Below are 18,218 nucleotides of genomic sequence, written 5' to 3'. Positions count from 1 at the left end.
AAAAGGCAAGCAAGAATCACCATTTAGCAGCATCCAGTCAAGAGTAGTCCTCCTCATGGGTGTTGATGGGTAGCATAGTGCTTAGCTTTGAGCAAGGATTCATGCAGGCGTTCTCAGCCCACACGATATAGCCATTGAGAGGCATCAATTATGCAATGCCAAAAAGTACTCTTGGGAGAGCAGCGACGCAGTACAATCATGTGTGATCTCTTTCATGTTCGATGGTCTCTTGTTCAGTTATGCGAACATGTAGGGAAGCCTTCCTCTACCAATAGCAGTTACGACACAAGCATGCATTGGAAAAAGTAGTCATAAGCCTGAAGCATGTTACAATGGATTCAACTACCAAAAAAAAAGAGCTTCTCACAAGAAAAGCAACTGGTGTTAGGTTTAATGCATCTAGATGCTAGAGCGCACATGTGCACATGTGTGTGTCTCCAAACTCATCCAGCAATAAATAGCAGACCATGCAGTTTACATCATACACAATAGTCCCCTAAAATGTTGAAAACCATCAACTCCATCCTAGCTGCTATGTCCTTCTGTCTTAAGACTTTAGAACACTATTCTGATTAACACAATAGCTGAAGCTTTTCGAACCACATGGTGATACAATAATTGGAGACAAAAAGTAGCAATTTCTATGCTCTATTAATACCTTTGATGTATCACCATGCATTACTTTGGTCTAATTCAAATCGAAACTTCAAAAACCACTTTGATCTGAGCACCCTTTTATTCAAACATGAGGGTCCCCAAGAACATATCCCACAGCACATAGGCAGGAAATGGTATGCTCATATACCTCAGGACACTACAATTAGACCAGATGTCAGAATCATTTTCCAAGAAAGGGCATCCTCACATTATCTCCATTGAGATGCCAGACCATGAAGACCTGCACAAAGAGCAGGATGGTGTGGTGGAGAGCAAAGTAGCAGTTTATCGGATATTTTAAGTGTGCATAAAGCTCTCACAAATTGTTCAGCAAAACACCAGACATCACAAGGACTGCCTCCCCTTGCAAATATACACGACCTTCTTCAAAGTCCACTCTGAGATGTACTGTTCCACCTCGCCTGGATGCCTGGCTCATGAAAGATAAATATGTATAAATAATCTTTCATTACAAAGTTTTAGATAGTTCCAAAGACAGTTTCTTACTTTTTTGCAAATCAGGAATATCAAGCCTTTTATTCATGGACACTGCACGCAAAATTGTGACCGACACTGAAGATCCTATCTTTAGTACAGCACGTTTGAAATCAGATATACATTATAACCAATGTGAATGGAAAATTATTTCTTGTGTAATCATTTTAATATCTTGTAAGCATGTGATGCATTTTTATATCTTGTGATGCATAGATGAAGATCCTATCTTTAGTACAGCACGCTTGAAATCAGCCATACATTATAATGAATGTGAATGGAAAATCATTTCTTGTGCAATGATTTTTATCTCGTAAGCGAGTGAAAACAGTCACTTTGTCTATTGTGTTTTGTGTTAAATATTCAAATCATGCTTCTTTCCTTGGAAAAGATTTCATAAAACTCCATGTCTCGCACTGCTCGCTGCTTATACTTTTGAATTAATCCTTCTATCAACTTGTACCAAGAATTCCTTTTTGTGGAAAGGGACCTTCTTTAAAGCCTGCACGTCCATATAAGCCTGGTTCCAATGCCTGTGGCAGAAGCCCAAGCTCTTTAGCTTCCAGAGGTCATGCAGCAGTATGAGATAGTATTGGTTCATTGATGGCTAGTGCATCATGGATGCAGGTGTATGCACGATCATTTGAAACTTGCAGCATGGAAAAGATTGAATTGGTTATATTTATTTTCTGATGATGCTAGCTTGGGGGCTTGTCCCAGCACTTCATGTATTTATGCCATAGAGACAGAGGCATGTTCCCTCATCTATTGTTGTGCATTCACGAGGAACAGTTAGTGCCAGGGGAAACTGTTGTAGGCCTTATGGAGAATGGAGTAGGAAATGCCTAAATGGGGTTTAAGTAGGAGAGTGCCATGTGGCCTAGAAGGAGTTATCCCACATATGATGGGTTGTGGAGAGGTCTTGGGGCAGGGGCCATACTTGTATTTGAAGGAGATTTGTATTGTGGAGAAGGGAGATCTTCATTTGAGCCTATTCTCGTTTCATTAGTTGCATTCTCTTCTTTCTGTCATTAGTGATGTTAGGTTGCCTTAGCCTAGGGTGTAGGACAAGCACCTACCTCGTTGACGGTAGGTGCGGCCGAATGTAAATACGGACCAAGTGGTACATGCCATGCCTTGTCAGAGGGAGTTGTATATAAGAGAATGGATTAGATATAGATAGGGTCCTCCAATTGCTATTCTAACTAGTAGGTGTGTTGAGTTCGGCTAGTGAACAGGTTGTATTGCCTCTTCGTAGAGTTTTTTCCTAAGTAATACAAAGAAGCTTTCATTCATTCCATTGCCTTCAACATTTCTCTCTCTCTCTCTCTCTCTCCCCGCCTTGCTGCTCCTCCCCACCTTGCTGCTGCTCCTCACCACGCCTTACCTCGCCAGGCTGCTCCGCCACACCACGCTCCAGCTCCCCGCCTTGCTCCAACTCCCTGCCATGCCTCAGCTCCCCGCTACGCTAGCCTTACCTGGTTTGGACCTGTTCGCCCAGCCAGCCTGCCCACCTGCGCCTCTGCCCTGTCTGCGCCTCCATTGCTGCGGCTCCCTTCCCTTGTGCTGCTGCTGCTTGCTCCATTGCTGCACCTCTGCCCCGCCCTTGCTGCTGCGCCATTGCTACGCCATTGCCCGCCATTGCTACGCAATTGCCCGCCATGGAGGCCCATAAGCAGCTGCTTGCTGCTTGTGAAGCAGCCTTGGGCTGCGAAAAACACCAAGGCTGAGCTTGGTAGCCAGCCCCCCCCTCAGCCCTCGCAATCTACACCAAGAAGACTTTTTGAAGTCTATCAGATCAAGAAAGGCTCTGCCACTATGGGGACAAAGGAGAGCTCACCCGACCAAAAAACAAGGGGTGATAAGGACCGGAAGTATAGCCTCATCTGGACGAAGGCGGAGAAAATAGAAGACCCGAGCGCCAAGGCTTGCATATCAAAACTCAAGGAAATATGTAAGATGCAAGACACAGAAATTGAAGGCCTACGCAAGAAGCTGAGAGAGACTAGAGAAGATGAGCTCTCAAACCTTCGAGCCCAAATGCAAGATGAAATGAAGAAATGGCAAGAGGAGATGCAAAACAAATGGACACGTGAGAAAGGTAAAATGATGCATGACATGACTCGTGCCCTAGATGAAAAAAACAGTAAGTTGACCTAAAAATTTGAGACATTGGGAGCCCATGTTGATGCCCTTTAAAGTGAGAATGACAAACTGAAGGCAAGTTTCAGCTACCTTTTAACGAGGAGCTGAACACCATTAAAGAGCAAATGCAGCAACTCAAGAATGCGAAGGGGTTGTCAGAGGAAGGGTGCAAGATCATTGATATGCTGAAATCAGAGAATGAACAACTCGAAAAGCTTTGCAAACAATGGTACAAGGGAAACACGCCGAGTTCACATAACAAATCACGAAAGGGAAAGCTGATATGCTTGCACGGAAAGATGTACTAAAGAAAGACACAACACCAAAGAAAAGGGAGCTTATTTCTGAAACAATTGAGGAAGAGAAACGACGGGATAGCAAGAGTTTGAATGTGCTGGTCAGAGGCCTAACATTAGGTGATAGCCCCATGTCAGAGGCCAAAATCATCTTTGATAAGATGGGAGTAAACCTCACCTGTGAATCAGCCTGGAGAGCGGATAAAACATATGCACCAACGAGGCCTTTGGTTGTAAAGCTGCGAACAGCCATAGATAGATCCACCCTTATGAGTACACAGATAGCACTGAAGGGGACTAAGATCTTTCTAGATGAAGATCTCACACTCCTACAACAAGAACACACAAGGGAAGGAATGGTACGGGTGATGGCTGCAAGACAAGAGGGGAAAATGGGCAGTTTATAGAGATGGTAGTGTGAACATTCGAGAGAGGGTAGAAAAAGAAGTATGAGATGCAGCAGGAGAGGGAGACAGCACATGACGGTGTCTAAACGATGGGGCGAGTATGCAAAACAAATTGAGGATGGCTTCAATGCACATACTGGAAACAAGCAGGTGGGCCTGCTAGATTTCAACGAGGATTCCCTCATAGTACCAGAGATGGATGCAGCAGAGCTGGGGATCGTGAGGCAATCGACAGATGCAGATGCACCAGTGACAGCGTATGGGAGACATTTACTCGAGTTGAGTGCTATACATGATCTGATCATATACAACGGTCTCCGAAGATGGCCATCATCTGGCTGACTCACCTGTTTCCCACAAGGAGGGGGTAGTACGGTAGACTACCTGCTCGGTCCACTGGCACTAGCCCCATGGATACATGATTTTATTGTGCCACTGCCTCCACTCGAAGCCGACCACTCGTATCTCACTTTCTGTATATCGGTCGCCATGCTAGCCATGAGGAGGACCCCCCCACCACCCACTCGTGTTTAGATCCATTCTGATCGTGCTCTTGACCTGGCGTACGTGAGCCACCTGGCTTCTGAGCTTCCAGTACTACTTGGTGATGGGATGGACCTTGCACAGGCATTAGACACTCTTATATCGGTGATACAGGATGTTGTCGCCAGATCCTTTCCCACGACACGATCTGCACGTGTTTCAGATGGGAAGATTCCCCAAAATCCATGGTTTGATGATGAGTGTAGAGAGATGAGAGCCCACCTTACACGTGAGATAACACTGGGACATTTGACTCCACCAGAGACACACTGGATCTCACATCGAGTGACACGATGTAAGAAGCGGGCTTTCCTCATGCACAAGATGGATGAGGTGATCAATTCCTTTCGCGGAGGAGATTCTACCATGGGATGGGGACTCTTATAAGAAGGGAAGTCACCCATTCCCATCACAGATACCGCAGTCTAGCACACATATGCTTGCTCTCTATATGATGTCCTAGGTCAGGCACCACCTGATATGTCCTCTATGCCCAAACCCACCACATGTCATTTGTTTACTTCGCAGAATGTACGAGCTATCCTTCGGCTTCATCACCGACGATCACGAGATCATGAGAGGAATTACGCACTAAGCATTTTGCGCATGGGCAAGAGATCCTGACCCCGATATTAGCACAACTGTTCAATCATGTCGTATGCCATGGCTTCCCACCTACCTGGAGCACCACCACCATAGTACCGATACACAAGGTAGGTGATCCCATGGACACTGGGAACTATCATACTCTTATGATTGGCCACACTTTGGCGAAGATATATATGAGTCGGTCCTAGAGAGGGAGATTAGCAGCCACACAGAGGGTCACGGACAACGGGCACTTGGGCAGGCAGGATTTCGGAGACAACACTCCACCCTAGATCACATTTTCACCCTGAGGGCTATTATTGAGGAGGCGAAGTTGAGGCGTCAGCATGTCTACACTTGCTTCGTAGATTTTCGTAAGGCATTTGACACTGTCCCACGCTCTCACCTAATCAGGAGGTTATAGGAGTTACAACTCCCAGATATTATTATTTGGGGGGTCATGAGTCTGTCAGAGGGAGGATACGTGCCCCCAGGAGGCTTATCAGACTGGATTGAGAGCACCATCGGAGTTAAGCAAGGTTGTCCTCTATCACCAACTCTCTTCAGGCTCTATATTGACAAGATTACTTCTTTGACTCGACGGAGAGGGTTCGCTCTTGGCTAACCTGATGGTGCAGATATTATTGTATGCCGATGACATAGTCCTCATATCATCCTCAGTAGGGGGATAGAGGCCTTGATAGTTAACTTTGGAAAGACCAAGGCTATGATCTTCAACACCTCGTGAGCAGTGTCCTGTCACCATAGTTTTACACATCGTGGTGAGCCTCTGGAGATAGTGGAGTCCTACACATATTTGGGGATAGTGTTCATTGGACTAGGTTTCACGATGATCCATGCGGGTACGGCACGACTCACATGAGGATGGGGTGCTCTGGCCCGACTACAGAGGCGATGCTTCCAGGCACACTCCCAGGACCCCCCGATGAAGGGCTGGCTCTTTAATACACTGGTGAGACTGACTACCATGTACGCAGCACCTTTCTAGAGGAGTTTTATGTGGACATCGATCACCGTACTGTGAAGTATGTTTGTAAACAACCTAACTTGAGTGGCCGCCAAGCTAGGTGGACAGAACTCATGTAGGAGTTTAATATGGAAATTCAGTACCAAAGAGGGAAGGATAATAAAGTTGCTGATGCGTTGTCACGCATTATGCATAATATGAGTTTCACGGTATTAGAGAGTGCTCTAATGACCGAGATTAGAGAAACTCAAAAGGTCGACGAGTTCGTCCAGAGCCTTTGGCCTAAGGCTTATGTATTTAAACCCAAGGAAAAGGGTGACTTGGCATCCAAAAAAGGCCAAACTTATGCAAGATATACCATAAGAGATGGTATGGGGAAAAGAAATGGCAAGGTAGTAGTACCTGATTAGAATGATCTCAGACAGAGAGTCATTTAACAGTGCCATGATAGCCCATGTGTGGGACATCCAAGAGTCGAGAAAACGTATGATCTCGTAAAGCAAGATTTCTTTTGGCAAAAAATAAAAAAACATATTCATGAATATGTGACGGCGTTTCTCGTGTCAGGTAAGCAAAGTAGAGCAGGTGAAGCCACCTGGCTTGTTGCAGCCATTGGAAATACCATCAAGCAGATGGGAGAGCATTTCCATGGATTTTATTGTTGATCGGCCTATGACACAAGGTGGATATGATTCTATCCTTGTGGTTGGTGGACCGTCTAACCAAAATGGCTCACTTTATTCTGACTAGAAAGTCCGTTGGACCGCAGTATTTGATGCATTACGGAATGAGCAGTGGGGATCATCCCGAGAATGGTCAGACAGAGAGAGTCAACTAAAGTTTAGAAGATATGCTAAGAGCATATGTGTCATTGAAGCGGCATACATGGAACAAGTGGTTGCCATTGTTAGAGTTTGCCTACAACGATATAAAGCATTCCTCTTCGAGTTGAACTATGGTTATAGACCAACAAATCCAACTACAGTTGGAGTACCTTAGAAAGTGCCTAGTGCCGCGAACTTTGAGGTTCAGATGCGGGAGATGCTAGCACTTGCTAAAGCAAATATCCGCTAGGTTGTGGATAGAGCAAAATCTTATGTGGATAAGAGATCTTTGAGAGAATTTGAGGAAGGAGAAAAAATGTTTCTCAAAATTCCTTCAAGTTCCATCTCTCTATCAGTTGGAGAGTGTATCAAGTTATCCCCTCGATATTGTGGGCCGTGGTTGATTCTAAAAAGAATAGGCAAGATGACCTATAAGCTGGAATTGCCACAAGGATGTAGGGTGCATCCTGTGTTTCATGTTTCTCGTCTTAAAAAGTTTTTGCACCCAGGTGACTCACTAATTGAGGGTGTTATTTTGTTTCAGGAGGTAGAGGACAGTGCGAGGCGCAAACCAACAAGAATCCTGGACCAAGGAACTATGCAAGTTCCAAATCGAAAGATACTCACGATGTTGGTTGCATGGCATGGACAGTGTCTATTAGATGCTACCTGGGAATCCTTATACCAGATGCGGAGAGCATTCCCAGAGTTTATCATCGAGGACGCTGATGTCTAAAGAGGGAAGGAATATTACGCTCAAGGTGAGGTAACATGACCTCAGAAGGGTTGGTGGACATTTTCCTTTAGAGGACCAACTTTGTAATATACTTATTGTGCTGAATGAAAATGGTTAAAAGAATCAATGTCAAGGTCCTTGGTGAGGGTGACATGGCACAAGACTAGGTGGATCTAAGGCTAAGGGGCCTAAATGCATTAAATGTGCCAAGGGGCAAGTGAATTAAATGATATCCCAAGAGAGAGATAAAATGATGCATTTAGGTGATGCTCTCAAATGATGACATGTGGCGGACTAGATCCATCTAGGGATATGTGGGCTCTGTGTGTAGCATGCGAGAACTTCTTCTTACGTATCTTTTGAGCTTGCTACAGTAGGGAATTGGCTGGGTGGAACATAACTGTGCCAGCAACCGTGATTCCAAGTCAGATTTCAGTTTTGGTATGCAGGTTTTGGGTGGTAACACATATTTAGAAAAATTTGATGTAGTATATCCTTATCTACAGTTTAAAAAAAAAAACATGTATAACATTTGAGAAAAGTGTTTCAATCGCTTAGAAACAACTCTCTTTTTGCTTAAGAATCCAAGTGTGAATTCTATGTAAAAGAACTACACTACTTGGGACATATTATATCCTATAGAAGTGATTTGTATGGATCCTAAAAAGGAAGCGGCCGATATCGTAGGTTTGTCTAGATTTTAGATGAGATTCATCCAACAATCTAGTAAGATAGTTATTCCGATGATGGTTCAGCTTAAGGGGAAGGGAAGCACCTTCATATGAGATGAAGGAAGAGTTTTGAAAAGTTAAAAGTAGCTATAGCTGCACCTCTTGTCTTAAAGGTATTGGAAATGAACCATTCGTGGTTGAAACAAATGCCAATGATTTTGTTGTTCGAGGTGTACATTACAAAAGGGTCGACCAATAGGTTTTAAAAACAAAAAGTTAGATTGCGCTCAATGGAATTACTTGCCATATGAGAGGGACCTGTATGCTATAGTTATACTTTAAAGAAACGGAGGCACGCTTTATATCGTTCAAAGTTTGAGATCATATTTTATCAAGAAAGTATCAAAAATGGATTTGCAATCAGCTAGAACTTAAAGGAAGAAAAGCTAGATGGGCTAAATTAATGCAAGAATATGATATTCAATTGACACATCAAAAGAGAAAATTTAACGTGGTAGGTAGCAGATTCCTTATGCTGAATGCCAACAGTAAATAAATTGAGTTTTACTCAATTCCAAAATGATTTCCTAGAGTCCCTGAAGAAAAATGTGAGTTTGATTCTCACTATTCTGAAATATGTAAAACAATTATGAAAAGGGATTCAACAAGTTAACGAGCTTTCATTGAGGAGTCACATGGTAATGGTGGCACACCACAAATTGGCAATGCAACCCGACGCTGAAAAATCTGTACACTTCTCGAGGTACGTGTTGGAGCTGTGGAAGTTGAATTCGCCAATTAGATAGAGTGCTGGGAGAGAAGGGTGAGGAGCAAAATACAACACTAGGGCTGAGAAATAAGGGCTGGACCCCCCCAAAGGTCTTTATTGCAATAGAATAATCTTTGTACAATTGGCTCTTGAAAGAGCATAGAACTGAGTACAATTTTCAATACATCTGGGAGGCCACAGGCCTTTAATCCATTAGAGGTTAGCGAAATGCATGCATTCCTAATTCTTGGACTATTTCTAGTCCCTTGTGGACATCCCCATAGTTCTCTTTTTACCAATGCAGAGCAAAAGTGAAACAATAAAACTTATTCATGGTTAACCAACTTCACCATTCTTTGACCGAAGTCAATTCTAATAAAGATTACTCTTTATTTTCTTGGAAGAACTCCCAAATGGTGAACAGGCAATAAGAGACTCTAGTGGAAAAAATATAGTATTGAAATTGGCTACCTGCCCATTATAGGTTAGCGAAATGCATGCATTCCTAGTTCTTGGACTATTTCTAGTCCCTTGTGGGCATCCTCACAGTTCTCTTTTTACCAATGTAGGGCAAAAGTAAAATAATAAAACTTATTCCTGGTTAACCAACTTCACCATTCTTTGTCCGAAGTCAATTCTAATAAAGATTACTCTTTATTTTCTTAGGAGAACTCCCAAATGGTGACAAGCAATAAGAGACTCTAGTGGAAAAAATATAGTGTTGAAATTGGCTACCTACTCTACAAAGATAGAGTAAGTGTCCAAGATAATACTGACATTAGGCACCGAATTCTTTTTTAGTGTCATGATAGTGTAGGACACTTCAAAATTCAGAAGACGTCCACAGTTTTGAAAATACAATTTTCTTGGTATGGAATAGACAAGGACGTCCAAGATTATGTATTAAAATGCCAAAAATGCCAAGTCAATAAAGATGAACACCTTAAGATAGATTGTCTGCAATATCCTTTGGAGAGGTAGTCAATAGAGCGAGCTGGGAAAAGCGAGCGAGAATTTGTTGAAGCGGTAGGAAAATCAAGAAAGCAAAGAAAGAATCCAAGTGTTCTATAAAATAATTGCTAAAGTAGAAAGTATTCAAAAGGGGGGTTATGTGTCACATTTCTTGAAATTAAGGAGTCCAAAGTTAAGTACTATTTTAACGTGACCCACTTGGGTTTGGCAATTACTAGGGGGTCACTCATAAACATGTAACATAGCACTTTAATGCATTGGGGGGTATTTTTATTATGAAGCGACTTATATGCTGTTTATGTTCATGAGAGATTTATAAAATAGCAACTTAATGTAATTTATATATGTAGATTTATGAAGGGGTGCCAAAACTTTAAGATTGAAAATGTAAACACATACAAGGGTTTAATCAATTACATAAGAAAATATAAAAATGCAAGAATAGGGGTAATTTTTAACACATGCTTGCTCGCACATACTTTATGGGTTTATAAAGAGTGACCCCTTGAGTGCAATTAGAAGGTAGAGGATGTAAAAATTTGCCTCTTTTTTTTTGCCAAAATAGACAATGTCTTCTTGCTCCCTATTATGGGAAACCTTGCTTTAAATTTGATGCAACAAACCAGTCAAAAAATCATAAAATTCATATTCTGATACAAACAATTCTTTTAGATGGTGTAGATGGGCTTGATATTCATCTAAATTATGCGTTGTCATTTGATTTGACATGTAACATTATGCCATTTGGATTTGACAATCAAACGATTAAAAACTCATCTTTTGGGCCCAAACAACTAAATTTTGACAACTTGCAAAGATACAGGGATGTAAAAATGTCATCTTTTGGGCCAAAATAGGGAGCATGTTAACACGCTTCTAGTTTTGGCCCAACATCCCTGTATCTTTTGATTTACAACTCTAAATGGGTCATGTTACATATCAAATCAAATGGCAAGGCATGATTTAGATGATTATCATGCCTTCTTACACCATATTATAAAATTTCATGCATAAAAATATGAATTTGTGATCAATTTGTTGCATTAGTTGGATTAGTGGGATGGAAATCATTGGGGAGGGATGTTTTTGCAATAACAAAGAAACATGGGTTTTGTTTCAAGATGAATAGGGTTAAGTATATAAGCATTTACATATGCATGGAATGTAGACTATTCCATTCAAGAAGTCCTTGGAAACGCCCCACTTGTGTGAAGGTTGCATTGATGATCTCAATTACTATGGTGGAAAGAGAGAACTTGATAGCACTAGGGTTTGTCTTTGATACTACTGATGACTTATCAATGAACACACCAACTCTATTACAGGGGATGTGGAATTAGTGTTAGTGGCTTTCAACTTTATATGCATATTTAACCTTTTAGCAATTGAGAAAACATATGGACTTTTGAATAAATTATTATTTTTTCTACTCAAATAGGAGATTTATAAATCTTTTATTATTTTGTATCCCTCGCTTTTTTGTAATCCTCTCCTTTGGAGATCCCATGTGGCAAATGGGAAAGTATCTCCGTGTATTTATTACCTAGGACACAGAGGGGGCACGACTTTGTGTAGTTTATCATGGGATCAATTGACCAAGATGGTTGAATTTATTCCAACCAATGAAGAAGTTAAAACTCCTAACTCAGCAAAGCTAGTTGTAGAGCATATTATAGGTTATATGGGCTACTAGCCGGTATTGTTAGTGACTGGGATAGCAAATTTAGTAGTCATTTTTGGAATTATGTTTTTATGAGGTTGGAAACTACTTTGAATATGAGCACTGTGGATCATCCCCAGAGTGATGGTCAAACTAATAGAGTCAATAAGGTCCTTGAAGATATGCTTCGAGTGTATGTAAGTAAAAGGCAAACTAATTGGGAACAATATTTGCCCCTATTAGAAATTGCATATAATAGTGTCAAATTTCAACAACAGGTTCTAGTCCATTCATGATAATGTATGGATTTCAACTTGAGCCCCAATTGTGGTGGAACATGAAAAGAGAAGATTCAAGCAGTAAAAGACTTTCTTCCAAATATGAATCAAATGCTTAAGTTGGATAAGGATAGCATTAGAAACGCTAGAGCAAGAAGTTACACAAACCCACACCGTAGAAAGCTGAAGTTTGAAGAAAAAGAGAAAGTGTATCTTAGACATTAACCGGTAACCATCCAACCTTTGACTCTTGCTTGCCATGGATACATGGATACATGAGTCAATGCCATGTGTATGATCAAAGTGTGACATCAATCATGACACATCGATAACGTATCCATTAATTTCTCCAAATATGCCATACTGAAATATTCGCCAAAATCTCCCAAAAAGTGTCCACTGAAGCATGTGTAGGTCTATAAGAAAAGTGGGGAACATCATCAAGAGAACATGACTCAACCAAATTTTATTGAACGGAAAGAACCTAAGAATAGTCATGGTGCGCATGAAAGACCTCACGCCCCACCCCAAAAGAGAGAGCCAAGCCACCGAAACCCAAGTCATGAAGAAGGGGGACAAAAGTGCTTAAAAGACTAGCAATCCCTTTCCAAATAAGCCCCACCTGCTTGCAACCTCATAGGAAACGCTGAATGGACTCCTCAGCACAAAGGCAACACGTCAGGTATAGGATGCCTAAACCTGGACCTACACACGTTCACTGCAATCCCTCCGTGAATAGAAAACCAAAAGAAAAGAGTCACTTTTATATCCGAAGGGATTTCCAAAGTCTCTTCCAAAAGGGATTTTGCATGTCTGTAGAAATCTGAAAATTCTCCCTATGAGGAGATATGGTAGGCTTCCAATCCTTGAGGCTGAGTTGAAACCTCTCGGCATTACTAAATGAGTAGCGAAAGAAAGGGCAGCTCTTCTCTCTATTTTCTACATCAATCCACTCCCACTCCTTGGGGTCCCACTGCAAATACTTTATGGGACACCTTCACTTCATGAACCCAAGGGAATGTGATGCGGGTTAGGGTTGAGATATCGACTTAAAATCAAGAAATGTTGTTCCACATGACTCAAAACCCTGACAGGTTCAAAAGCAACATCCACAAAGATATCCTCATCCCTAGACTTGAATAACTTGCGCCCACCGTGAACATTAAAAACCAAGGCATCCTCGTCTAAACCACATCCAAGTCCTATGACTTGAAGTGGAATACCTAAACTCGTAAAAGCCCCAAGCCAAGTAGAATGATGGTGTGGCATACCATCTGTAACAACCTAGTACTATCCACCCAATCCCCACCCGTGGAAGGAGAGTGGGACTGCATGCAACGAATGGAAAAATATTTCCAAGGTTCCTATCTTGGCAAAAGCCACCACAACCTCGCAAAGCAAGGTCCTGCACTACAACTTTGATTCTCTTACAGGATACATGGCAAAACATTCACGGAATCAAGTTTGCATGAGGCGACCCCTCCATCTTGGCAACGTCCTCTTCCTTTTCCTGAGGACGGTGTGAGGGACAAACTCGCCAATATCACAGCATGGAACCTCTGGGTTGTGAGATGCAGCCTAGTGATGGGTGAGCGGAGTGTTCCACCCAAGCGGCGGCCACTCTGGTTGCTATCTGGCAGGATATCATCTATACTCTGCACGCCACTTGGGAGTGCGGGTCATTGGATTCTAAAGCAATCGCCGAAAGGCAAGAGCGGTCTTGCAAGGAATGGCCTGCAGACAATTTCTACATTTTCACGTTGCGAGGGATCCGCTAGTTGATTAGTCCTCCCCCCTGGTTGTTAGCCCCTATCCCTTGGGAAGTAGGCCGATTTTTATTTCCGCCAAGCTTTTGTTTTTCCCCAGGTTGGTGCTTTCAAGATAGCCGACTTGTATGGTTGACTTTTCAAACATTAACAAAAAGTTCATTTCCTCCGCTTCGACCACTCTCTACACGGAGACGGTGTGATGAGACCCGGAACTACCCGATCAAAATCCTCTTGAAGTGGGGGAGGTGAATCCACGAGTATCCTGGTGGGTTGATGAATCCCTCCTCTAAAATCCGTAGGCGGTGGTCTCTATAGAAGCTGAGCTTCACAGGGAGCTCGCGAGGTGCCAACCAAGTCTTGAATGTCTGTAACTGTACGAGATCCTCTAGGATGACCTAGTTCACCTCATGATCTGTGAGCGGGATAGAGGGGGCCTCAATGCTATACTAGAAGAGGATAGATAAGATGTCACATAAAAAAGTAGTACAATTAGTGGTGGATGTGGACTTGTATAGTCCCTCCAAATTTCCCTCCAACTCCCACTAGAGTGATACTAAATTTGTCCCTTTTCCCCCCTTAATTATAGCCATCCCTTCCCATAGAATCTTGCCCTTAAAATTACATGTTCTGGCTGTCACACGAGGGTGCTGAGACAGCAAAGTGATGCTGATCAGCCTAGTAAAAGAAAGGGGTACTCCTAGACAATGCTCTCTGGCTGCCATGATTGGCTCATCCTCTAGAAGTCCTTTCCATCTGATGAGGTACTCATGTATGCCTTGTTGCGGAGTACTCGATCTCTGAACCGCACAATGCGCTCGGGGACATAAAGGATATGACCCTCCTCATTCATATGTGGTAGCTCTGGAAGTATGTGCACAAGCCGGCCCACGTGTGGTTTCAGCAAAGACACATGAACACATTGTGGATCTTGGAGGTGCTCGGTAGCTCCAAATTGATATGTTACCTCCCCTATCTTGAGGATGATCTTGTAAGGGCCATAATACCGATGAGCAAGCTTTGTGTTGGTATTACCCTTCAATGAAGCATAACCATTCTTGTGGAGACGTGAATGCACATAATCTCCTTCCTCAAAAATCAAGTATCTCCTACGTTCATCCACAATTTGTTTGCTTGGCTTGAGCATCTTGAATAATCTCTTTAACCAATTTTAGGAGAGCTTCCATCCTCTCGAAGTCATATCGTGCTTGCTGCTTTGTCACAGCCACGTTTGCGATTGAGGAAGGCATTCCGACTTTGCACCCATACATTGCCTCAAAAGCCCTTTTGAATTTGGCATGAGCCCTTTTGAGGCAATGTATGGGTGCTGTTGTAGCGAAATTCAGCAAGTGCAAGCCACTTATCGCACAACCTCTGGGTTTCATGCTCAGATATTCCACTACCCATTTGTTCACCCTTTCAGATTGACCATCAGTCTCAAGATGGTATGCAGTGTTAGGAGTAAGTAAAGTACCCACTGCTGAAAATAATTCCTGCCAGAAATGACCCTAAATTTTGCATCTCTATCATTGACAATTTCTAGAGGGAATCCATGATGCTCAAACACATGATCAACAGGCAGCCTGTGATACTGAATATCGGGTCTTAGTGGGTATGAAATGGGCTTGTTTTGTCAACCTATCCACCACAACATAGATGCTATCCCATCCCCAATTAAATGGAGTGGCGTTCTTGTAGTCACAAGACGACAGCGAGGGAGAGGTAGTATACATTTTGTGTTGGTGATTGGTCTCCACAATGAGGGCTTTGAGCGTGAGAAATTGTCCCGTATGAAGCCTGCTAGGCTAATTGCTCTCATGTCATCCCATTGTGCATGCTCGCTGATAAGTATCCCTAGTTCTGATCCGCATGCATTGGCCATCGGGTGACCCATCAGAATGTGGTCTGACGGTTCCTTGCATCCATGTGGTGTCCTTATAAATTGAGATGATAGTGTTGATTGTCCAAGCTATAGGTAAGCCTTTATAGAAGGCCTCATTAAAGAGCTTGGCTAGGATCGGTACAAGTATTTTCCAGCTGCGTGTCAAGAACTCTGCTTGAGGCCCTTATGATCCTTTGGTCCGCCATTCTATAGTGCTTTAATGGGTTCCTCCAGCAATAGATTCCTCTAGCCATATTGTAGTGAAGATATGGAGTCTTTACTCCATAGATATTTTTCTAATTTATTTATTACTAGTGTGCATGTTTGCTGATCACACATATGACTGTTTTGTGTGAGTTCTCTTCACAGGACTTCACAAACTGGCCAGTTATCTTCAGCAAATCCAATGCATTGGTCATCTGAAGCTTTAGTGACTCGCTTTCCAGAGTAGTTAAAATACCGTGAGTTTATTTTCCATGGTTCATATACCATGAGTCTATATTTTCTTATTATGGTGGTGGCACCTTTTGAAAGGGTAGCCATAGCTGAAAACTTCATATGGTGACAACCAATGACATCTAGGTGACAAGATGTCACCTTTTGAAAGGGTAGCCATAGCTGGAACTTCATACGGTGACAACCAATGACATCTAGGTGACAAGCTGTCAAGAGCTTGTGAACTCCACTATATGTAGAGTGATCTTACAACCCAAGGGGTTGTCTAGGCCCCCACGGTTGATAATTTCTTACTAATCACTCTCACCTGTCACCATACCTCATGAGACTCGGATGCTCCAAACATCCACAAGGTTTCCATACCTAATCATAGGCTTTATACACCCTACATACATCCTAGTACCTTCAAGCTTGCCCTTAAGGGTGATCCTTGGTGTTCTAGGCAACACAAAATTAAATCATGTACATTAAGATTCAGGGAGAAGATATGATGAAAGGCCCACAGGGTCACTAGCTAGGAATGTTGTTAGTCACAAGTGTTCTTCTACAGGTCGTTTGCATTTTTTGGAACCAAGGAGAAGAGAATTCCTTATGAGATAGCAAAAGGGGAGCCAGAGTAGGAGCTAATTGAGGATGATGTTCTCCATATGATTAGAGTCATTGGTTTAAGTGATGGTTGATGATGGATAGACCCGCACCCATTGGCTATCATGAGTTGTCCTTGGTGCCTCTGCCTCTACGGTGGATGTGTACTCCACCACTTTGGGACCTTGGAGAGGGGGAGAGGACAGATGCAACAGACCTTGTAGGACTCTCATTCTTTGACTACATAATTATGAATGCCAAGCATGGCCAGTTTCAAAGGTTACCCGAGGTTCTCACCTAAAGAGCACATTGGGAGTCCTTTGGCATCACTCTGACCATGAGATCTTCTTTTGGAGTCGACTCTAGATGTCCTATCGGGTTACATTTTTTTGGATCTTCCAATAGGTGGATTCCTAGTCAACCCTTGGAGAAAAACCCCACATGCTCGAGATGCTTCGTAGCCTTGGAGTCCATTTAGCGTTGCATTTGGGGATGCAAAGAGGCCCAAGGGATGTAGTAGGGCATCACAATCTTGCTTGGTAGAATGAGGAGAGACACGCCTTACATCAATGGGGCATCAATAGCTTGGCTTACTCAGTCAAGTCCATAGATCCTCCATGAGCAAGCCTATCATTCTCATTCATAGGGAAGCACCTCAACTTATCACTATATATGCAATGCCCTTTTCCATAATAGATGCCAGGCGCCCTCCATAGACTCGGCTTGGGAAATCATCACCAATCTCATCGCTTGGCAGATTTGGAGATCCAAATGCACAAGGGCCCTTAATGGAACCCATATCTTTGCATCTCAATCACTCTCAATAATCTAGCAGGATATTATACACCCCCTCATGGCTACTTAAAGCAAAGTTCAGGGCTCATCATGTGCAGCCAAGGTAGGAAAGCGGCCTTCATGAGAGAGTGCACTCATAGTTTATTTTTCACTATTATGCCGCCGCCGCAAGGCCCTTATGGCACTTCACTTTCCGGTTGGTTACAACAGCCTCACATTTTTCTCTAATTGATATATTAGAGGTTTTCTTCCTTTCATAGGATTTGTCTTGTTCTATGTATTTGGCCATACTTAATAGAAGTCCACTTCTTTGCACACAAAAAAGAAAAAGAAAAAGAAAAAAAGGAATACGAATGCACTGCACTCACTCTTTCCTATCAAAACCTTGCTAGTAGACTGTGGGAGAATGCATCACACTGTTTTTGCATTCCAATCTTATGATCTTTGTTTGGATTTGTGAAGCTAACGTTGTTAGTTATTTTAGTTCATGGCTATTTAAATTACAAGTGTTAAATTAAATAAATAATTGGGAACATGCCTTCCACTACAGCACAACTCTGATAATCATCTTTGACCCCAACAATCTTAAGATTAAGAGCCTTATTCTGCCTCTTCCTCTCCTCCTCAAAGGCGTCTTGAATAACATTTTGAGGCTTGTGCCAGCTCACCACATTGGACTATGACTTAGTCTCCTTAGCATTTACC

The 18,218-nt window shown here is 42.5% G+C and overlaps 1 protein-coding gene across 1 annotated transcript in view; it reads right to left on the bottom strand.

Moving 5' to 3' along the window:
• Positions 1–691: 691 nt before the first annotated feature.
• Positions 692–18,218, bottom strand: part of LOC147882060 (uncharacterized) — a 36,267-nt gene continuing 18,740 nt past the window's right edge. The window contains exon 7 of the mRNA XM_087401767.1: positions 692–1,087. Within this exon, the coding sequence (XP_087257893.1) occupies positions 974–1,087 (114 nt within the window). The 3' untranslated portion in view covers positions 692–973. The remainder of the gene's footprint in view (positions 1,088–18,218) is intronic.

Source organism: Dipteris shenzhenensis, chromosome 30 (genome assembly GCF_047967505.1).
Source record: "Dipteris shenzhenensis isolate YYH24624 ecotype China chromosome 30, Dip_SZ_1.0, whole genome shotgun sequence".
NCBI lineage: Eukaryota > Viridiplantae > Streptophyta > Polypodiopsida > Gleicheniales > Dipteridaceae > Dipteris > Dipteris shenzhenensis.
This window is presented reverse-complemented; position numbering and strand designations above follow the sequence as displayed.